The sequence below is a fragment of the Xyrauchen texanus genome, chromosome 8 (genome assembly GCF_025860055.1).
Source record: "Xyrauchen texanus isolate HMW12.3.18 chromosome 8, RBS_HiC_50CHRs, whole genome shotgun sequence".
Classification (NCBI taxonomy): Eukaryota; Metazoa; Chordata; class Actinopteri; order Cypriniformes; family Catostomidae; genus Xyrauchen; species Xyrauchen texanus.
Window position 1 is genome coordinate 28,932,375 of NC_068283.1, and position 24,169 is coordinate 28,956,543.

General features: G+C 38.1%; 1 protein-coding gene across 6 annotated transcripts in view; it reads right to left on the reverse strand.

The window, feature by feature from the left end:
- The window catches only part of LOC127647275 (neuronal-specific septin-3-like), a 134,272-nt gene that overhangs the window by 20,952 nt on the left and 89,151 nt on the right, over positions 1-24,169 (reverse strand). The window contains exons 1-2 of one of the 6 annotated variants that reach the window (XM_052131429.1): positions 637-1,234; positions 449-510 (exon numbers count right to left, since the gene is read on the reverse strand). The exons of 2 other annotated variants lie outside the window; for them this stretch is intronic. Coding sequence is in view for 2 of the 4 variants with exons in the window: in XM_052131425.1 (XP_051987385.1) it covers positions 16,589-16,619 (31 nt within the window). In the remaining 2 variants the exon portion in view is untranslated. Of the gene's footprint in view, positions 1-448; positions 511-636; positions 1,235-8,283; positions 8,563-12,410; positions 12,558-16,588; positions 16,713-24,169 lie in introns of those variants that run through there. 3 more of the 6 variants (XM_052131425.1, XM_052131427.1, XM_052131426.1) reach the window with 3 other exon arrangements.

Genomic DNA, 24,169 nt, shown 5'->3' on the forward strand with positions numbered 1-24,169 from the left:
CTCTCTAGAATATGAATGTTTCTCCCCTAATACCACCTGCAACTAACCGGACAGTACCAAACCATAGTTTATGGCTGTGATGTAAATAAAGCCTATATGTTTTTGATTTGACCTGCCCAACCATTTTGCACTAAAAAATATCTAAACATCCATGAAGCAAGAATGACAAGACATTTAGTCTTGTTTTCAGAGAAATCTAAAAAAAAATAAGTGTGGTTTATGCTTAAACAAGAAAAAAAAAAATATTTGCCAATGGGGTAAGATATATATGGTCTCATATATCCAGTTCTGACGAGGAGGAGGGCATGGGCAGCCGTGAAGGAGCACGCCTGTTGCTGAGTTACCCCAATCAGCGGGAGAGAGAGATAAGGAGAGGTGTGTATTTTTATTGGAAATCTACACAAAAATATATTTTTGGGGAAATTGTATAAGAAAATAGCAAATTTACCACATAAAAGAAAACAGTGCTCATCAAGTGATTGTATTAACTCCACCGTCTCGCCAGAAGCCCTTAAAAATTGTAGCAGAAAGAGATATCTTAAAAGTCTAACTATAAATCTTTTTGAAAATGAGTAAGGTGTGAAATAACTTCTTTCAAAAGAAAATTATAGGAATATTTCATTTAATTAATGTTACCTGGTTGAGTAAAGTTTCTTCAAGAATTTCTAAATGGAGATGCTCCTTCTTTCCACACATTCATTCATTCCTCATATTTTTCAACATTGTCTGTGCAAACATAATGCACAATTCGCTGATGCACTGAATTTTGGAAAAAGATGCTAATTTATTTTTGTCAGTCTTGTTTGTGAGCCAGAGAGGTTTCCTGTGAGCATCCTCAGAGCATGCAGGTGGAGAATATTGGAGATTATGATGACTGACAAAAGGCAAATGTAGGTGAGACACAGTTGGATTCAAATTGGAAATTTAAATAATGAGAAGGAAGAATGCAGAATTGTCCATACATGTGAATCCATTCTGGGAACAAAATATATTCACAACATGCGAACAGTAGCTGCCAATTGTCTAAGCCTATGTGGCAAGCATATAGCGGAGCACAAGTGATATCTGAATAAAAGGAATTATAAATGTACTCCAGTTCCATCAGAGAGAACCTGGGAAACAGGAGTCAAACCCTTATCCAGATGATAAAATCTAACAAATGGGAGAGGACCACCCTGCTGTTGCGTCATGCCAGTGCAAGTCCGAACGGAACTAAGCAAAATTGGTACGCTTTGCACCAAAAGCGAATCTGAAATTTGTATCTGTTTTTATCTGTTTTATTTTGTCACAATCTGAATTTGGAAATATGCGTCCTTCAAACCTATTATCACAAACCAGTCCCCTGGCTGTACTTGTGATATTATTTGTGTCTGCGTCAGCATTCTGAATTGACATTTAATTTGGGTGAAATTCAAACGTCTCAAATCCAGAATGGAACGCTAGCAGCCATCTTTTTTGGGACAAGAATATAATGGCTGTAAAAGCCGCATTCTTTCTGAAAAGGTGGAATCTCCTCCATTGCCCCTTTTTCTAAGAGAGAGTGAATTTCCTAAATCGAAATCAGGGCTTCCTGAACAGAAATGTCTGTCAGAACAACCCCACTGAATACTGGTGGAGCCTGCCTGAATTTAATGACATAACCATGCTCTATCATTTGAAGTACCCAACTGCTGCCAAGCCGCTAGATGGGCAGACAGAGGAATTAATTAATGTAACGCCTCTCACACTAGATTGTGTGCTTGGCATACTTTTGGTGACTGCCCCCTAAACCAGTGGCATAGCTGAGGGAGGCCTTTGCGCCTCTAGTACTATGGCTGGTTGAACAAGATTTTATAATGTTTCTGCCTTTATTGTATTCAGGCATACATGATGAACACCCTGAAATGCATTTACAGCAGGGACAATAAGCCTTGTCCCAAGTATTTTGAATGGGGAAGAGTGTGTGAACATTGAGGGGAATTTTTATTTGAGAAAACTGGTTTACCACAATGGCCCCAGCATTCTTTATGGGGGACAATGTGTGGTGCTTACATTTAATAAGTGTTTTGTGTACACTTGTGCTTGATGAACACTGAATACTGTCATGCATGTCACGAGACCCTTGGCCATGGAGACAGAGGCTGAATTCAGGAAACGCTTCTTTAATGTTCGCTCCTCAGAGCAAGCTGTGGAAATTGAACCATATTCTGGTTTGATGCGAGTACAATGGCAAACTCTTATTGTTCAAAGGCTGAGAAATGCACATCTCCCACCCCCCATCCTCACTACATTCTATAGAGGGACTATTGAGAGCATCCTGAGCAGCTGCATCACTGCCTGGTTTGGGACTTGCACCCTTTCAGACCACAAAGCCTTGCAGAGGATAGTGAGGACAGTTAAGAAGATCATCGAGGTCTCTCTTCCCTCCATCAAAGACGATTACACAAAATGCTGCATCCAGAAACGCAATCAGCATTGTGGATGACCCCTCACACAAACTCTTCACCCTCCTGCCATCTGGCAAGATGTACCAAAGCATTTGGGCCCTCATGGCCAGACAGACTCCTCAATACTCAGCCAAGCCATCAGAGTCCTCAATACTCAGAAACTGGACTGACACACACACCTGTACACCATCCAACTTTTGCACATGTTCAGAGTTGCACTTTAATTAATTGTCACTTATACCTGGCTGCTACCTCAATAACTGATATGTCCATAGAACACTATTTCATAGTATGTTTTGTTTACATTTGGCATTTTTAGAAAGTGTCATCTTTTTGCATTACTCAGATTACAAATGTGTACTGGTCGGCGCTGCACTGTCTCTTACTGTGCCTATTGTCCTGTTCCTTTTAGTAATTTATTGTACTGTCCCGTACATTTTTGCACACGGTTGCACATGCAATTTCTGTAGAAATGTTATTTAGTCTGTGTAGTCTCATGTGGTTCTGTGTTTGTCCTATGTTGTTTTTATGTAGCACCATGGTCCTGGAGGAATGTTGTTTTTATTTGCTGTGTACTGTACTAACTGTATATAGTTGAATGACAATAAAAACCACTTGACTTGACTTGACCAGTCTATGCATGCGCGAGCAGCACTTCGAACAAGGAGGGGAGAGAGAAAGGCTGAGGCCACACCTTCATTGCCTTATTCATGCGCATTCTCCCAGAATGACACAAAAAAAACAATAGAGACAAAGGGGCCCATTTTGTTTCCTTACTATCCAACAACTAAATCTTTCATACAGCACTTTTAATGGCGAGGGCATGGTCTCTCGCACGCGTTGTTCGTCAGAAAATGGCCACAGAACTAGCGCCCTGACCATGTCTGATGAGACTCACACTTTCGATCAGTGGCATAATTGTATAAGGCTTCAGATCATGTGACACTTGGATGGTGTCCCATAGCGATCATATGCAGCTTGAGTTCCACTCTTTAATATACTGTATCATTTATTTTCTTCTACATAGCAATGCGATTAATATGAGAGCAAACTGATACATTTGCTAATGTTTCCTGCTTCTCAGATTCTTTATCGAAGAAAAAGACCTCAAGCATCTTACAACTCTCAACTGAAGTTTCTGAACAGGATAACACTATGCGTAGATACTCAAAATACCAAAGCCTGCTGTCAAAAGTCAGATATGTCAAAAAAACACACAAATATTTCTCATCAAATTCTCGCAGAACAAAATTATCAGAGCTATGCTATCCACATTCATTTAGCGCCATATTTTAACTTTTATTTTTATGATTTACTGTACAGTTCGTTCATTTGAATTTTAGGGGAAATATCTGCAACAAAATTATTCTTCAGGAATGCATAACTGAGATCTCCATTAAGTCTCCTGAGCTATGAAAGAGCAATTTCTTAGCATTACATTTTTCTGGTTGATTTTATCTGAAAGCTCACTCAGCATAAGCCTAATTCACAGAATAGAAACCAGAAGCACCCACAATGTGCATTTTACTTTATGCATTACTGTATCAAACAAACTAGCAGTAAAAACAAAAAACAATGCTGAGTAGAAAAGTTTCTGCTGCTTGAGCTTCAGTTTGTTCAGCCCAAGTAAGTCCACTCACGAGAGCGACCAGCATAGAGACAACAGTTCACACGACACTGGATAACTACTGAGGCACGGACATCTGTCAGCTGGCGTGGCTGGTGGATGCCCGTCTGACTTAGTGAGTGAAACGAAGGGTGGGTGATGGTTTTATTAGGCTAATGTTTGTCTTATCCCTGCATTGTGTGTAGCACTGCAGTCCTGTGATGGCTCCGTTTTATAAGAGGATTGATAACAATCCCCTTTGAGAACCTCTGATGTTGTCCTGTCGGAGACAACACGCTGCTCACGTTGTTCAAAACAAAGCTGAAATCACATTACCTCTGCATGTACACACGGAGAGCTACTCAGATCCTACATTTGAAAGAATCCTGACATTGCAAAAAAGAAAATAATAACGTGAAATGTTGGGAATCAATAGAGCAGACCCTTTTAGGAAACTAAAACAGACAAGAAATTGCTGGTTTTGTAACTTAGCCTTTTTTAGGCCAATTACCTCATTTGTTTTTTATAAACAAACAGAGCAGGGACCCCCTGTTACATTTTGAATAAAATTAAGTGTTAATATATTTAAATACTTTTTACATCGCAAAGCCATTAAAATAAGTGTTATAGATGTACAGAGTCATATTTTACTTACTACATTTTAATGTGAGAGGGACATTGACACTTGAGCTTCATAATTATTTTTCACCAAAAATTGTTCAAGATCAAACAATTGGTGGACCCCAAGTAGTTGAAGAGGAAGGTCCTTAATAAGTGTGTTTTTCACCCATGCAGTGTTTTGAATTATTGCAATACTGGACATTTTAAAATTAGTAAGGATAATGCTAAACGAAATCCAGTATAATATGAGTTAAAATTAGCATTTCTAGTTTGGTGTTGATGTAGGTGTACTTGAGGGGAAAAAAAGATGAAAAAGGTTGGGAAACATTGCTTAATATTAGCCTATATGTAATGATCTGAGAAGATCTAGACAATTAGAAGGGATCGTCACAGACGTGAGATGACAAGCAGAAAGCAAACCTCAGCCACAGCTTCTTTCACACCCATATACAAGGTGTGTGAATGTGTTTAAAAATCAGTTCATTTGTGCATGAAAATATAAGAATGTAACATGATCTTATGAACCTCCAGGAAATGTCAAGTCTGGTATCCTTTATTATTCATTGCTAATGACTGTAACCATGAACCTCAGCCAACCTGCAAAAACACAATCTTCTGATTACTTCATATAAATGACTGTTTCTCATTCAGCAACAGGTCTACAAAATGTAATTAACACAATAATACCAATAAACATTAACACTAGCATTTCCCTTGATCTAGAGTTGCTGTTTTACACCTGATATTTATGATCCTCTACTTGTTAAATTTATAACAGTATCTCTTAGCTAGAAGAAGTGTTTCTAAAAAAAAAAAAAGTGTTGATGTGTTTTGCCCGAGGCTGCAAAGATGTCTTCACCTCAATATGGTTTTCCCACGACTACTAAAGTCTTTCTCATGCTGTGACTTTGGCCTGGTCACAAACCTGAGTCTTGCTGAGTCACGCTGTCCAATTATATCAGACAGCTTAAGATCGGAAAAGTGTCATACGTCACACATAAATCGCCACACACAAAGCATCATACAAATTTATCACCCACTAATCGTGACCAGCGGGTGATTAATGTTCATTTCAGTGAGTAAAGAACAATGTGCTAAATGGTACAAATCTACAAATGGTACAAGTCTATGTGTAGGAAATCAGTAGCAGGTCTTGTGTTTGATCTGATGAGCCAGAGTTCCCTTGAGAGCATCCGGCAGCTAGGGAGCCTGTCTGCTGGTCTAGATGACTTAATCAGCTATAAATATACAGTGCGTCCTCCAACCACTAAAGTGGAACTAATCCTAGCCTTCTTATTCCCTAACTCGCTTCACATCCAGCACCTGAGGAACTATACATAGGAACTATGCTAGGTGCACTATGTACCTACCACAGCCAAACAAGATGTTTGCTACCTCCATTTCTGGCTTTGTACATTTCACAACTTTAAAAACTATGTGCTTTCGTTGTTGAACAAATATTTTAAGAAAATCTGAAAGGAATGGTTCACTTAAAAAAATCTGTCAACATTTCCTCACCCTTGTGTCTTCCCAAACCTGTATGACTAAGACAAAAGTAGGATTTTTGAACGATATCCTGGCCGATCTTTTCCATATAATGAAAGTAAATGTGGACTGGTGCTATCAAGCTCCAAAATTATATAAAAGTAGCCAATAAGTCATAACTTTGTGTGGGGAACAGACTGAAATGTAATTAATTATTTAATTAAAATATTGACATCCAACCTAGCTTTCCTTGGCACATTCATGAAATAAATAATAACCAAATTTTTGGGGTGAACTATTCCTTTATGTTAGAAGTAAAATTTAAAACTTAAATAGATTAGGCACACTGTCTTCTAGACGCTAGAGAAAAGCAAACAGTTGGAAAAAGTTTTGAACGGTTTAAAAGAAACCTTACATAATGTGTCCAAATAAAAGCAGATCTCTCCCTGGGTTTTACTCAGTGTCTGTACTTGCTCTTTAATAAAACTGTTCACAGATGAGGCCCATCTTTACCTGACATGACAAAGAAGAAAGGAGCTACAAACAGTAAGGAAAATAAATTACTCTTACTTAGCTCAAAAGCAAACAGAAAAATGGTAACTGGTTTAAAAAGAAAAATGTCATAAACAAGTGAATTCAAAGACAGATTTAAAGCTGAAGTGTGTACATTTTGAGGTTAAAATAAGTTTTTCCTATTCCAGCTTAATACACAGAGACAACTATAAATAATTTGTAGGTTCATTTCCCCGAATTGTGTAAACTCTGTGACTCTATGGGGTTATCAAACATTGCTCTGTATGATTGATCTTCCCGACCAGCCTGACACAACAACATTGGCTCAACAAATGGTGTGATATTGGGGTGGAACTATCTGTTTGGCCAACCAATAGCAAATGGGGAGAGAGTTCTGAAAATCTGTTTGAAAATAATGGTTATTTTTGAAATTCGATTAGCTAGGAGATGGCAGAAAATACACGTGTCAGCTTTAAAAATACTTTAAACAAAACAACAAACAAATATATTGATTTTTAAGAAAGGAATACAGGAAATATCAAGATGATTTACAGCTATGATTGTGTCATAAACACACCAATGCCCAATGTGCCTATGAATGTAGCTTAAAGACCTACTACAGGAAACACTCAGAAGTACACACACTCACCAAACACATCTACTTATCTCATGTGCCACATACGTTTTCCCTTAACCATCACAAACAGCCACAGAGTCATAAACAAAAGAATGTAGAGCCATATGAGAACTCATTTACACTTTAAAGATGTTCTTTTCAGTTGTGCTAACTGCTAAATGCTAAAGAACCATTACCACCTGAAAATAATGGATGTTTAATGCTGTTTTCTGACTTAACCTCTTTAAACTTCCCATATTGGAATCAGCATCATATTATGGTTTTAAACCACTGTAATATCTCTGAAAAATAAGCTAAACTGTACTTCACAGATAATGAAAGAGAGAAAGAGTATGATCAATAGCCCATGCTAATGTGAATCATTGATAATGTTTCTTAAAATATCTGTGGCATGTGTTTCTTTTTATGTGGTTCTGTACGTATTAGCCAATAACTCCATAACCATCATGACAGCACAGCATAAAATGAATGAATACCCAGTCTACATGACAGTTATCTTGAATAATCAAGTAAAAATGCTCACCATATTGCCACCATAAAAACTAGAAAAGACTAGTTACAATTGATAAAACCTAGATAAAACCACAATAAAGCTTCAGGGCCCTATACTTCAACTTCATGTATATTTTTATATACAAAAGTTTACTTCTTAAAGTGATGATGCACACAATGGGAAGTGACAAACATGGCAAACATGCCTGCTGCATCTTATTTCTTGAATAAGGGTAACCAATATCATAACCATGCTTCAAAATGTCAAAACATCAGCGTGTGTCAACAACACTAGTTTCTTTCCTGCCCAGATATATTGCATAAAGCACTAAAACAAAGCAACAAAAGTCAGCAAACTTTCAAGACATCATTTCAAACCATGAGCCACTCCCCTCCCCCTTTTGGCACTGCTGAAGTGATCCATTGCTCTCATGACCATTGTTATCAGAGAGGCAGTGAAGCTGAGACACATGGAAAAGCCCAGGGGATAAAAAGAATCTTACCTTCTCTCATTCACAATCCTCTGTCTACACCACTCTCCCCACTGCTGCAGACACACTGGCCCACACCAGAAAATCCACAAGCAGCTATGATGTACCTCGGAACTTGTCCCCAAACTTTGTCCTGCGCTTTGTGCTCTGTGTAACAGCCCATGCAATTCTTCCTCTCTTTCTCCCCCTCTCTCTCCTCACTATAAAGAGCGCAGGGGTAACGGCTAAAGCTGCTCACACTCATTCAAATGCAGATCGCCAAGCAGCTTCCACTAATCCAAAAGAGGACTTCTCCCATCCACCCCTCCTCCTCCTACCCTGCATCTCTCTACTGCTCTCTCCAACTCATTTGCACACGAGTGGGGCTGCTGACAGTCTGCCGGCCCAGGCTCCCCTGCTGACCACAATGAGGCAGATACGTAATTGACCCATATAATCAATTGGAAAACATTTTTAGTGGTTCTCTGAATAGAAGGCATCCACAGACTGCCTCATCAGAGAGGACAAGAAAAGCAATTCAAGCAACTCATTCAGCAAAAGAACACAAAGACCAGAAAAAGTCAGCTTTTATCTAATTTCAGTGCTGGAAATAAGGGCCACCCATGCTGTCATGCTGGGACATTTGCCTGTGGATTGCTGTTAAACAACATGGTAATGGTCAATCAGACATGAATGGTTTTTATACTGACCTAGAACTTGTAGTTTAAAATTTACAGAGCAGCAGTACTTGAGTTTAAAAGCCTGGTTACATATTATTAGTGCCCAGCAAGCAATATCATTCAGTTATAATATCTGTATGTTTTTTGACAAGTTACAATTCTAGCTGCAGGAGAAAAGAACAACAGGAAGCCTTCGATTATATGGTGAAAAAGACATGCCCAGACAGATGCTAGGCAGAATGTTATGAAAATTATGTAATGAAAGTGAATGGTGACTGAGGCTAAAACTAACCATGTTTACATGCACTTAAGAAAGTAGTTTATTCCAGGGTTTTTGCAGTAAGCGGTTGTGGAGCGGAGGGGGGCGTGGCCGGGTCGGAATATCGCGCGCCCGGTCCCCAATCGGCCTGATGAGGCGCGCGAGGGATAAAGGCGGCCAGTGACGATGGTTCGAGAGAGAGAGAATTACGGGCATGTCCGTCATGTGTGTGTGTTTATGTTTGTGCTTTTGGTTTGAGTTTAATTAAATTATCGTTTATATTGACAAGCCGGTTCTCGCCTCCTCCTTGCCCATCTTAACCCCCTTACATTGGTGCCTCATCAAGCCGATTGGGGACCGGGCACGCGATATTCCGACCCGGCCCCTCCCCCCTCCGCTCCACAGCGGTGTGCTGAAACATGATGTAAACTAGAACGCTGACTTCCTTACACTGCTTAAAGAATTAAGAGAAAGTGGTTTAGCTCTCCTGGGTTTCTCTCAGGAACGCGGCTTAATGTGGCCATGTAAACACATAAGCAGCATTCTGATGGGTCTTAAAAGAGTGTGTGTGCGTGGAACAGCCCGTGATAACAAAGGTCATAGGATGGAGCCCAACAACAAGTCAACACAGTGGAAAGAATTCAACATTTCTGGGAGTACAGTGGAAAAATCACATACACTATAAAACTATACCTACAGTGCATCCAGAAAGTATTCACAGCTTCACTTTTTCCACATTTGTTTATGTTACAGCCTTATTCCAAAATGGATTAAATTCATTATTTTCATCAAAATCCTACAAACAATATATAATGACCCCATAATGACAACGTGAAAGAAGTTTGTTTGAAATCTTTGCAAATGTGTTAAAAATAAAACAATAAAAAAATCACATGTACACAAGTATTCACAGCCTTTGCCATGACACTCAAAATGGAGCTCAGGTGCATCCTGTTTCCACTGATCATCTTTGAGATGTTTCTACAATTTGATTGGAGTCCACCTGTGGTAAATTCAGTTGATTGGACATGATTTGGAAAGGCACACACCTGTCTATATAAGGTCCCACAGTTAACACTGCATGTCAGAGCACAAACCAAGCCATGAAGTCCAAGGAATTGTCTGTAGACTGCCGAGACAGGATTGTATTGAGGCACAGATCTGGGGAAGGGTACAGAAAAATGTCTGCAGCATTGAAAGGTTCCAATGAGCACAGTGGCCTCCATCTACCAGAAATGGAAGTTTGGAACCACCAGGACTCTTCCTAGAGCCGGCCGCCTGGCCAAACTGAGCGATCGGGGAAGAAGGGCCTTAGTCAGGGAGGTGACCAAGAACCCAGTGGTCACTCTGACAGAGCTCCAGCATTTCTCTCTGGAGACAGGAGAACCTTCCAGAAGAACAACCATCTCTGCCGCACTCCACCAGTCAGGCCTGTATGATAGAGGGGCCAGACGGAAGCCACTCCTCAGTAAAAGGCATATGACAGCCCGCCTGAAGTTTGCAAAAAGGTCTAATTAAAAAATTATCTGATCTGATGAAACCAGGCACCGCTCATCAACTGGCCAATACATCCCTACAGTGAAGCATGGTGGTGGCAGAATCCTGCTGTGGTGATGTTTTTCAGTGGCAGGAACTGGGAGACTAGTCGGGATTGAGGGAAAAATAAATGCTGCAATGTACAGAGACATCCTTGATGAAAACCTGCTCCAGAGCGCTCTGAACCTCAGACTGGGGCGAAAGTTCATCTCCCAACAGGACAACAACCCTAAGCACACAGCCAAGATAACAAAGGAGTGGCTACAGGACAACTCTGTGTATCTCCTTGAGTGGCCCAGCCAGAGCCCAAATTTGAACCCGATTGAACATCTCTGGAGAGATCTGAAAATGGCTGTGCACCGACGCTCCTCATCCAACCCAATGGAGCTTGAGAAGTCCTGCAAAGAAGAATGGGAGAAACTGCCCAAAAATAGGTGTGCCAAGTTTTTAGCATCATAATAATAAGACTTGAGGCTGTAATTGGTGCCAAAGGCACTTCAACAAAGTATTGAGCAAAGGCTGTGAATACTTATGTACATGTGATTTTATTATTTTTTTTATTTGTATAAATTTGCAAATATTTCAAACAAACTTCTTTCACATTGTCATTATGGGGTATTGTTTGTAGAATTGAGGAAAATAATTAATTTAATCAATTTTGGAATATGGCTGTAGCATAACAAAATGTGGAAAAAGTGAAGCACTGTGAATAATTTCCGGATGCACTGTATTTGCAAACACCAATGTAAAACATCGACTGTCCCTCACGTTTGAGTATCCGTGCTCGTACATTTGGGAATCCCAGAGTTTTACATAAAGAGTCCCACAGAAGATAGAAAGTCATACATGTTTGGAACAATATGGGGGTGAGAAAATTAAGACAGAATTAAAATTTTTGGGGTGAACTTTCCCTTTATGGACTCCCCTACAGATCTGTTTAAACATGAAGACAAAGTGCATCTCTGCACAGTTTCACTAAGGAAACTGAAACTGTGTTTCTCTCACTCTCTAACTGTCTTCTCTGACTTATCACACAATCTGAGTGTTTAGTCTATATGTTCTCCATAAAATGATGTTCACCTCATATAAATTAAAGTCAAGGAGATCGCTGAATACATCCATGTATGGATGGGTCTTTTTCAATGCAGACAGCCCTATGTGTGTGTGTGTGTGTGTGTGTGTGTGTGTGTGTGTGTGTGTGTGTGTGTGTGTGTGTGTGTGTGTGTGTGTACGCGCGTTAGGCCCATGTTGAGATGCTGTAAGAATGGTTTTATGGTTTGGATCACAATAAAGCTCCTTTGCTTTGAGACTCAATAGATTCCTGATGTATGGAGGTCTCACTTAATAATGAGGCCCTCTAAAACAAAACAAAACAAAAATACACAAAAAAGCACAAAATAAATCACAAAACAAAGCAAAAACTGAACACATTCACAAACCACATTCACACTTCCAATCAACAATCATCAGCCAATAGCTTAACCACAACATTCAGCAGCATGTACCTACAACACTCCCAACTAATATATCCAACAACCACAACTTGCATACACAAATCCAATTCCATTCATATTGACAGCTAGTTACAAAATTGCAAAACCAATATGCCCTAGACAAGAAACCATCCAGAGGACAGATTTAAGAATACAGATATAGTAAAAGATTAACAGAAATCAGTCATTTACCTTAGCAGATAAGTAGAATACTGGAGAAGTGATCAGGCCCCATGTGCCATAAGACAGAGAATTGCGAACTGCTCTGCATGTAAGTTAAGAGAATGTGTTTGTGTGTGTGTGTGTGTGTGTGTGTGTGTGCGTGTGTGAGGGTGTGTCGTAACATAACCACAGACAACACTGTAAGGGTGATGCATTTCCTTGCCTTTGGGCCTCTCTCTTCCTGGTTGTATTTTAACTAGTTTTATGCCACGCAAAAGAACGGCATATTTTTGTTAGCTCTACTATTGCCGTAGTCAACTGAATAAAAGCATTTCCAATGAGAAGAAATTTTATTCAGTTTCTCTGTGGCTATGTTCATAAAGTCAGTTTTTTAGATAGACAGCTGTATTACTAACAGGTGTGACTCTTGAATTATTCTGTTCATACAACAGCTTGCAGGGCAGCTCAAACACTGTCTGTCTGATTAAATAACCAAAGTTAAGCCACTTTTCTATTCTTTTGGTAGATGTGAATAATGCTAGCAAGTGTAGTTACAGTGACTAAAGTAAATAAAGATGTCAGCTTCTATAACACCATAAAGTGTTATTACAATTGACTGAACATAGCCTGTATCATCAGCAAAAGTGTTCTATCACCGTCTGTTGAAACTGAACACTGAATCACACATCATGCTGAGAAAATGTATCACAGTCCCAGACAGGTAAAATCAAAAATGGAAACATAATCCTTGTGAATAGAATAAAATGTCCTACTTTTGCATAGATAAATCCGGCACAGAGTTACTGTTCATCATAACTAAGAGAGGGGTGCACAGAGGACTTTGAAGCTTTCAAAAGTAGCAAATTCCTATCCTACTCTGTCTAACACACACAATAGCAAACACACATACACAAGTCTGTGGCATATTACCACACAGAGCATCTCTGCTGTTTTGGGAATTCTCTCTTCACCACTGACAGGAAAAGCATTTTGATTAATGTGGCAATCGAAAAATGACCTTTGCATGCAACGAGAGCTGTCTATTTTACATTCAATATTTAATCATTTGATAAAGTATAGAACAAGCCCAATGACAGCAATTCATCACTTTCATCTAAAAGCCTTTTGCGAAGCTCCGAGCACCACGCAGGGTCTGTATGCTCCACTGCGTCTACAGCTAATTAACTGACTGTGGTTTGTTAATGGAGTTTCCTACAAAGTGCTCTCTACTGCCACATCACTCAGGTCATTGGAGGCCATTACCTGATGACTAGCTCTTCCTCTTTGAAACCACACAGGTTGTAAAAGTTATCAATGGCACCTATGTATGATAAGATACATTTATTTTACTCATGCTTGCTGAATGAGATTTATTCTTAGAAAGGCTGATCTAACAAACCTGCAAATTGTGCTGAAAAATTGTCAAAATGTTTTTTCAGGAAGGAAATGAATGGCACATGGCCTAATTCATTTAGCAAGAAAATCAACAGAAGCCATTTGAGGACAAATACCCATAGTCTGTTAAACAAAGCAAAGGATGTAGTCAGTTTATCTTCGACTTATTTATACATAAACAAGTGACTTATGCCTAATTTATGGTCCTCTTGCCGGTTACAAATAGATCAAATTCTGTTAAATACAATGTTGTTATGTTTTATAATACAATACAATGTAGAGGTGTGAATCTCGAAATCACGATTCGATTACGATTCAAAGGGAAACGATTCGATTATAAAACGATTCTCGATGCATCACGATGCATCTTGTCCTTCAATTTCTTTCATTTTTCAGTTTCTTCAAAATTTTCCTTTTCAGCTTTTTATTTAACAGCTGTTTTAAAAAATCAGAACAAGTCACATTACATAAACTGGCCTTTAACATTCAGTATGAGCTGTGAACAAAATATGGAACATCCAAAAGATTAAATAAATGGTTCTATAGTTTAAAAAATATCAGTTTAATTCTTTAGAACCTTATAAAAAAATCTCTTAAAAGCACAAAATAAATATAATTTCTCCATCAAAACACACTGAATACTATTACTTCAACTGATTAGATTATTATTTTATTTTTGTTTAAGCATAGTAAATCATTTAATAGTATTCAATTATTATTTAAAATTAATCTATGCCATGCTATTCATTTTACATTTTTAACCACAACTGGAAGTTGCTGGTCCAGGATGAGAGATATATCTCCTTCTATGACAGCTTTCAGCTTCTCCTCTCCTCTCTGCACAGGTGATAGCAAAGTGCTTTAAATAGCGCAGTTGTTGCTTCAGAAATTTATCAAGCATGTCGTATGCTCTGTTCCATCTGTTTGCTCTGTGAGTAAAAGATTGCACGGCCCTGTCATAAAAGCTACAATGGATTTCAAACCTTTATCATCAGGTGTGTGATCACTTTATCATCAGGTGTGTGATCACTTGACTTTATATGCAATTAACTGGCGTTTTTGTTTCTACATCTGTCTTTGGCGTGCACCACTGCTCTGCCATGATTTAAACTGAACTCAGAATCGATTCTGATTCTTTTGAGAATCGATTCAGAATAGTTTGAGTATGAATATGAATCACTGAAACAATGTATTCCCCAATAAAATGACTACATTTACATGGACAGCAGAAAGATGCTCATTGCGAGAAAACAGCATTCCCGTTTACATGAATGTATAAGCTGCATTTTCTTCCTCCCATATACATGAGGCTCTCTCATTAAGCAGCTTTCTCCACAGCAACATAATTTCCCTGTGAAGTTTGTGTAAATAACAAACAGGGGATACGATGAAGACTTCGCTATTTTATTCTCTGCTGCTACACTTTATATTCCAGAGTTATAAGATATTCCAGAGTTGTTGCTGTGTTTGTTTCCTTCAATTTCTATCGTGACCTGCAGTGGAATTGCAATGCAATAGTGGGATTTCCCTCTTACGTACGTGAGGGACAGTCAATATTTTACATTTGTTTGTATAAATGGGTATAGTTTATAGTGTATGTGATTTTCCCTCTGTACTCCCAGAAATGTTGAATTATTTCCGCTGTGTTGACATGTTGTTGGGCTCCATCATGACGTTTGTTATCCCGTTCTGTTCCACGCATGTGCACTCTTCAACCACACTGATTTGTTGTCCCATCAGAACAACAAATATTGTTTCCAACACATCTAAAATCACCATTAAATTTGTTGTAGAAATGAAACTTTAAACATTTCCAATTCAAAATGGTATCGAATTGACAACATTGCATTGTCTTGCTAAGGCTAAATTAATAGCTAGCATTTTACGGATCCTAAATACTCAGAATCAAATAAGAATTTCACGTATTTTGCATTATTTGTCAACATTACAGCTTAGTTTTGTTTTCTGTACTCAGAATACAATTTCATAATTTAAAACTCAAGATCTAGGACAAGTGTAGACACTTTAGACAGTTTTAATGTGAATCTTATTAAAAACTAAATCTATATTTATTAAATAAATAAAAATCAACCCATGGGTGCCTGTATAAAATCTCTGACTGAAGAAACATAGGTTGTCTACACTGATGTGTTGTTTTCCACGGATGTCGCTATGGTTGAGTGCAAATGCAAGAGAGGAAGTGGAAGAGAAGGGGAGGAAGTATGCATATTCTGTGCCACAAGGGACAGTAAATTGCTACTAAATGTCTCTATTACTGCTCCTCTTTAATTAAAAGCACATGCAAGCACAGACGCTGTCAGATCATTCATACTGTTGCCAGGGAAACCTCCCCAAGGAGACTGGAAGTATCAGGTTACAGCAGAGATCCACTGCCACACACCGTGAGAAAGCTCCTGCCTCTTCACTTCAACTATACTTGTGTGGGACTCAAGGGGTTAATTCAGTTAAAGCGTTGTAACCTCATCCTAATCCAAGGAGACTTAAAAGGATGTGACAGACAGAAGTGAAGGATATCTATCTATCTATCTATCTATCTATCTATCTATCTATCTATCTATCTATCTATCTATCTATCTATCTATCTATCTATCTATCTATCTATCTATCTATCTATCTATCTATCACAAATGGAGGTCTTTGTTTGACAGTGTCCCCTTAATATGATGGGGTCAACATATAATTTATCAATCATGACTAAGATGACCTCCACATAATACCACTCTAATGTAAACAGATGCTTACCAGTAACAGCCAGTGATTATGCTTAATCAGGGTGACAAAGAGGGACTTACCATCAACAGAACACAAAAAGCTGAGTCGCATCCTGCCTCAATGGCACAATATCCAAAAGAAACTAACTATTGCAGAGAGTATGAGCACACAACCACACAATACAAAATCACATGCACATGTCCCCACACCAATAGAATGTAGGGTGGGGAATCACAGTCACATGTGATGTAGATCAACTCACACTTTCTTATTGTCTCCCTCTCTATTTGTGTGAAAACATACAGCACAGGTCATGTTAACATCACTCGGCCATTATAAACAGTCGTAAAGAGCACTAAACTCTCAAATGTCATTGACATGTACAAAAGACGAGTTCAATGAATGCAAGCCATCTAAAATATCTTACCTAACATCCTTAAAGCAAGACAAATTTACCTGTTTTTGCATAAATCAAACCAAATTTAGTGAGATTTATGCTTAAAAAAAGAAAAAAATTATTTGCAGCTGAGGTAAGAAAAATTTATTCAAGTCAATTTCGAATGTATAGTCTTATTATTAACAGTCAGCTCCCTTAGGGTCACTGAATTTAATTAATTTTGCTAATAAAATAATAACTGCCTCTTTAGCAAAGGCTCAATGGCTCATCATGCTGTTATAATTTAGCTTAAGCCTAAGCATTTACAGCCTTGCTACATTACTCTCTGTTCATGCATGCTCAACATATGTGGCTCTAGTGAGTCTTATTTCATTCTCAGGACAGGATGCAGTTGTTCTTAGGGAGGGACAACCTTTCCAGGAAGCCCTGTCATGCTGTCCAAAAGGAAATCACCTTTCCCCTCTGCCCCTTATCCGGAGCTGTGTGCGGCGGAAATTGTGGGTCCAGAAGGCTCAGAACTCTGACCTTCTAAACTAGATCTACAAAACAATGTTTTAGGACTCATTGATGAAGCATATGCATTGCGATAGGCTTTCACAATGCAAATGGACAACGTAAAGTGGTCCACTTGCAATGATAGTAAAGGTTTTTTTTTGCACCAAATTAGTCATATTACTTCTACTGTGTGTGCATGCCCTGATGTTCGAATGAGTACTGAGAAGCATCGCTCAAGCACTAGCTGTGGGCTGCTGTCTGTACTCATGTCCATCCTGCTCCATGCTTCAATAAGAGCCTATTGGCCGAGCCTGCATCCAATTGTAACAGAATCACAAATATTTTACACAGAAATGTGAAGCACAAAAATGTTACAATCAAACTAAAATGACCAAGGAAATCAAATAAAATTCAGCCCCTAATGGATCGCATCTTTTGGACGGATGTGCAGAGAGGCAGGTGCTACACACAGGCAGGAACAGCATAAAGGTTGGCACTCATTTTACTCTTAACATTAGTTCAACTGGTGTTAGGTATAGTATATGTTTCCTGCTTCCTCCATTAAAACCTCACTATTACTGGCAGGTCAAGTTTCTAAACATTGAATGGGTGTTGTTGATATGCCCTCATATGTTCATGTTTTGGGTTTCTGACGTGATAAATCCAGGAATTGCAACTTGGTTTCGATGAATGGTCTTTGGATTGGGAGGAAGTTCTGAGTTCTGAAAGTTACAGAAGTATTCATAGTATACTTATCTCTTTTATATAAAAAACATCAAGGAACATTTGATTCCTCATGATATCACCCCTTTAATAATAATCCCCAAAACGCTGCACACATGCTAAGTCATATTTTACATAGATCTCTAGAAAATCTACAAAGCAGAAGCGGCCTACAAAGGGAAGTGGAACACATGTTCTCTTTTTGCTCTTCATGTTTTCAGTTTGAATTCTTGTCATGGAATTGGCCACTAAGTTTTGGAAGTAAGAAACAGGTATGGGCTAAATTTTGCACATACTGTCATATGATATCTCAACAAATCCTTTGCTTTACTATTTTCAAAAGAACAACGAAACAAACTCTCCATTACAAATTCCTTGCCCAAGAGAAAGATGTTCTGCCACCAGTGGACCTCACAGTATTCCAATGGAGCATTGTCCCTGTGAGCAAATTTTGCATCGAACACTGTTTTACTAACATGCCAACTCCAAGAAAGCCTCCGCTAGGAATGTGGAGTCCCATCGTAGCGAGTGTCAACACGTAAACATCCAACAGGTCGAGGCGAGAGACTTACCACATCGGTTAGAGCAGAGGAATAACACTCAGATGGAGGCCGCACCACCCCTGCCCAGAGCAAGAGCTGGTTATAAAGAAATTATAGTAGCAACAAGTAATATTTTTCCTAATTGGGCCATCCTCCAATTTGCTTTCGATTTGACCTTCTCAGATGTAAAAATTAACAGTTTCTGGAGTCTATTTCTGGAGGCCATCACTCAATTTGATAGCATAAATGTGGTTACATAAAAAAAAAATATTTATGAAAATGAGGTATCTAACTGCAGTTATAAATGGTAATGTTGGGCATGGTCTGGATTTCTCATTTGGGGAAAAAAAAACATGTTTCTGTTTTAGTCTCCCCCCATACTACAGCACATACTATATACTAAATACTACTCCTGCATACCCACACACATGGGAAGTTGAAGTGAAATTTCAAGACAGCAATTTCCTGCAATGTGACATGATATACTTAATCTAAATACAGTATTTCAAACATAACTATTCTAATTCTTGTATACTTATTACACATCCATTTATGACCTCATATTACAGTAGTTGAGAGACTACAATGGACCCGGTTCACAGAGTGTGATGATGCATTTTCACCTAAATTTAGCAGTGTAAATCTAGCAAACTTTATTTTTATATTTTCAGAAAATCATATTTGTGAAGGTTTCCCTTGTACCTCTGTAGATGTTTACCCCACTATAGTTTTAATGTAAAAGGGGTCCATTAATGTACATTTATTTTATAACTATAATTGCAAAATTGTAATTAATATTTGCACTTTTAAATATTCATTTGTCAAATTGCAGGATAAATGCTGAGCAGCTACAGCACCAAAAAAAAAAAAAAATATATATATATATATATATATATATATATATATATATATATATATATATATATATATATATATATATATATAAAACACTGGACTCGTACAAATAATAGTAATATTAACTTGTAAAGTGCATGAATTTTGTCAGCAACAACACAAATACATATCCCATCCCATCACATCAGAGGCAGCAAGTCAAATTAGCAACCAGTAACGCCATATCCAAAACATACCCAGATAACCTTTAAAGAACAGAGCTTCAGTATTGCACGTGTTTCTGAACCCTGGGTTGTTCACCCTTCCCAAACAACCTCTCTTCTGACCTCCAGTAGTAACAAGGTCTCATTTGTACCCCTAATCTGTGCTAATGTGTAAATTAACCCACTTATTTACAAGGCGACGTAGATGAAGGGAACAGCATTCCAGACAAACGGCCTTACCAGATTTGCCTTGCCAGCATTTCACAATCCCACCCTTATCCTATGATGTGGAGTGTAGTTTGTGCAGGGGTCACTAGACATCGGCCATCTATAAGGGATCAAAGGAGATTTGACCAACATGGTGCTGTTCGCTCTGACCCCAGTCTCTCCCAAACCCTGAGAATATCACAGTGTGTTAGTATGTTAACAGAGTACGTTCCTATCTTGATGAAAGATTTTGTTCTCTCTTTCTCTGTCTCTCTCGCTCTCTTTCTGCTCCAGGCACTCAGGAATAATTGACTCTTAATTATTGTTTTTATGTGATAAGAGGCCTGTTTAAAGTGAAATAAGAACAGAATCAGCATCTTTCAGTAAGGTGAATAAATTCCTTTAAAAAAGAGTGCACTCTCAAAGTGGCATTCGTCGAGAGCTGATTATAGCTTTTTTTTAAACATGTATTAGCATCTCTCTAAAAAATAATTGCAGAAAGCATATTTTCACTCGAGTTTGTAAATGATTATTTTTGAATTAAAGCATTTCAATCAGTTGGGCCAATCTGACATGAGATCTTTGATACCCCCTAGTGGTTGAACTGCTGTATTAAACAAAAGTGGGTATTGCTGTTTCAGTTGATGGAGAAACTGTATGGCAAGCAGAATAAAAAAAGAAACATCTGATGAAAATGAAAAAATGGAGTCCATCCATCAAACCATCAGTCTTCTCTTTAAAGATGCAGTTATTATCCAAAGTGATGTAGGTAAATCTCAATGAGGGTTTCATAAGGGAATGTAATTAGGTTGTTTTTGTGATAGGAGAGGAAAAGCATGACTGGAATGAGAGAGTGTCCATCAGAGATGCTTCAGCCAAGCAGCACGTCATACTGATGCACACAGATCTTGCTGAAGCTATCTTTCTCGCTCTCCTTCTATAATCTTTACCTCCTTCCACGCATGCGCATGGCTTCAATAGACCACATTGAATATCTGGGATTCAAATAATGTACAAAAGGTCAGATACTCTTTCTTTCATTAAAGCACCCAAGATGCTCCTTGGAACATTTTCAAATCATTCTGGGATAACAGGGATCATAAACTTTTGCACAAACTTTTGAAGGTCATGACAGCTCGAGTGCATGTCATTAAAGCAAAAGCAAGACCAAATTCATGTTGACTTTTAAGGTTAACTTGTCATAACATTTTTATGTTGACATTATAATTGGCAATGTAAAAAAAAACCTCTTTAGTATTTTCACAATTTCACTTTTAAACCACTCTGTATACTTGCTCATGTATACAAACAGCCACACACAAGCTCACCCACAATTCTACAAACACCTACACACTGGAACCCACAAATATAACAACACGTAGCACAGCGGTATCTGTTTTCCTCTTTTCCTCTCTCCTCTTGAAAGGTTAGAGACATTTAGAAAGCAGAATTTTGGCACCCCCGGCAATACTATTTGATCCTGACACGGTGAGAGGTGGATGTGATTTGTCCTGTAGTCGAGAGCACATCTGCTGTCTGACCTATCTTTCCTGTGCTTTATGCAACTGATTGGAAAGACCACAGGGAAACGTAATGAGCAGGCAGCATCATGTTCCCACTGAGAACATATCAGACAAGAGTGCATGAGCGTTTCTGTCAAACAGAGAGATGTGTGTGTGCCTTTTAGTTTTAGGGAAGCTACTTTGAATCTAAAGCCTTTCCAAGCTACAAGATAATTATAATTTAAAGGGATATTTCACCCCAAAATGAAAATAATCATAGTCTTAATTTACTCACCTGTGGCCTTGAGTAAAAATGTTGCGTATACTAAAAATGTTTGCCTCTGACACTTATGATGGGATTTATAAAAAAGTAAACTTGGCATGAAAATGTCATGCTCTACTGAAAATGTTGTGAAAATGAAAAATGCAAGCTACGCACTATTTTACTGGTGTGTGTGAACTGGCGAATCCAACTGGCCAAGTAATGAACTGAAAAAACTGATTGTTGTTGTATACTGTACGTGTGTGTGTGTGTGTGTATATATATATATATATATATATATATATATATATATATATATATACTGTATATATATGGTGGCACAATTATATTTGTGTCTACAAAACTAATTTCAAACATTTAAGCATACACAGATTTTTAAGATCATGAGAAACATTTCAGTCAAGTGTTTCAAAACTTTTCAAAACAAATATACATATACATATACATATATATTGACAAACAATGTCTATTATATCCTAAATTTCAATTGAAAGCATCCTTGGGACAGTAAGTGACAGTAAGCATTTTTGATTCGATTCCCAAAGGCTATCCATTTCAAATTGTGTTCTATTACAAAAATCATGTTTTGAGGTAGACGACAACATTCAAAAAAAGATGATCTCAGATGTTTACATTTATATTTATGCATTTGGCAGACACTTTTATCCAAAGCGACTTACAGAGCCCTTATTACAGGGACAATCCCCCCAGAGCAACCTGGAGTTAATTTCCTTGCTCAAGGACACAATGGTGGTGGCTGTGGGGATTGAACTGACAACCTTCTGCTTAACAGTTCAGCGCTTTAGCCCACTACGCCACCACCACTCTAACTTTGTTGACTTCAACTGATGTAGAATGGCCTAGTAAAACAGATGCATACAGTAGACGAATGGACAATTGAAGGACTAGAGGTCGCTGAATGGATGGATATGTCTTATTATCAGAAACACGATACTGTATAGTCGTACACAGGTGCAGCACAGCACAACATAGGTATTATATGTTATTTATGCCCCATTTACAGGTAATCCCGACGCAAAACCAAATGACAACACGGTAGTACTGAAAAACTTTATGAAAAATACCATACAAAACAAAAGATTTAGCTGACACATTGCACATTTTAATAATTTAAAAAAAAAAGGCTGGGATCTGATGATGTCAGATAGTGTTTTACGCTGCAAACGTATTTATAGGATCTATCGTCTGCTAGCAGGGTTTTATAAAGGGAACTTTGCACAGATTCTGGCTTTCATACGGTTTTATAAATTGTAAAACTTTTGTGCATACGCAAAATCTGACTTTGGTGCTTATGTTCACTTTTAGGATGAAATCTACACATGAGGCCCCAGATGCCATTTCAAATCCAATTGACTTTCTTTCTGAAATGTTTTAATGAATATGACAGTCAGTCTTTTTAATACTATGGCAAATGTTAGTGCCAAACTTTAAAACATGAATAAGTATACTGCGTCACTGTGAACAAGCTTCTCTCCTGCACTCATGAACATGCAACGGCCTTCAATATTTCACAAAGAAATTACATAACTTTTGTGTTGTTTCTCACCAAAACCTGTCATATGACTTCAGAAGACTTGGAGTGTGACACAGTTTCATGTACTACTTTTTGTGATACTTCTGTGTCCATTTTTACACATTAAAGTGAGTGACTATCAACTATGGTTGTACTGAAAAGATGGACTGAGATATTAATTTAAACATCTCCTTATGTTTTATTCATAAGAAAGAAAGTCATACAAATTTGGAACAACATGCAATTGAGTAAATTATGACAGATTTATTATTTTTGGGTGATCTATTCCTTTAAAGTAGCTAACACTACAGTGAAGCTGGGCTACTGTTGTGAAAAAGTAACTAGCTATAAGCTACAAACAAAAAGTAGCTAGCAACATAAAAGTTACTTATGTCACAGGTTGAGCAGAGAATCAGAGCAAGGACGCACACGCAGAGAAAAAAAATGTTTTTTTCTAAAAAAATATTATATTTATTAAAAATAATAAAGGCAAAACAAAAACTACCCGGAAGGGTGAAATCCAGGAACTGGGTGGTAATGACAAAAACGGGCTGGACTGGATAACGGGGCAAAACCTGTGCGAAATTTGGCCACAAACAAACCCGACATCACAGACCGAAGTGACCGAACCTCAGACCAATGTATAAACTATTCTAACTGATTCATGAGAATCAATCCACTCTCCAACACCACTTATTGAAATTATATAGTTTTGTCACACCATTTATTGATAAAGGCTTCTAACTAGAAAAGAAATGTGCTTTCTGTAAATAACTGAGTCAAGTTAGTAGTGTCAATACTTTTAGCTACTCCCCAACACTAGTGAATTTATGAATATAGGCCTGCGTGTGTGTGGCGGAAATGGAGGATAGAGGAAGTTCATGTATGTAAATGCATACTGAGTACATACGCCTGCCTTT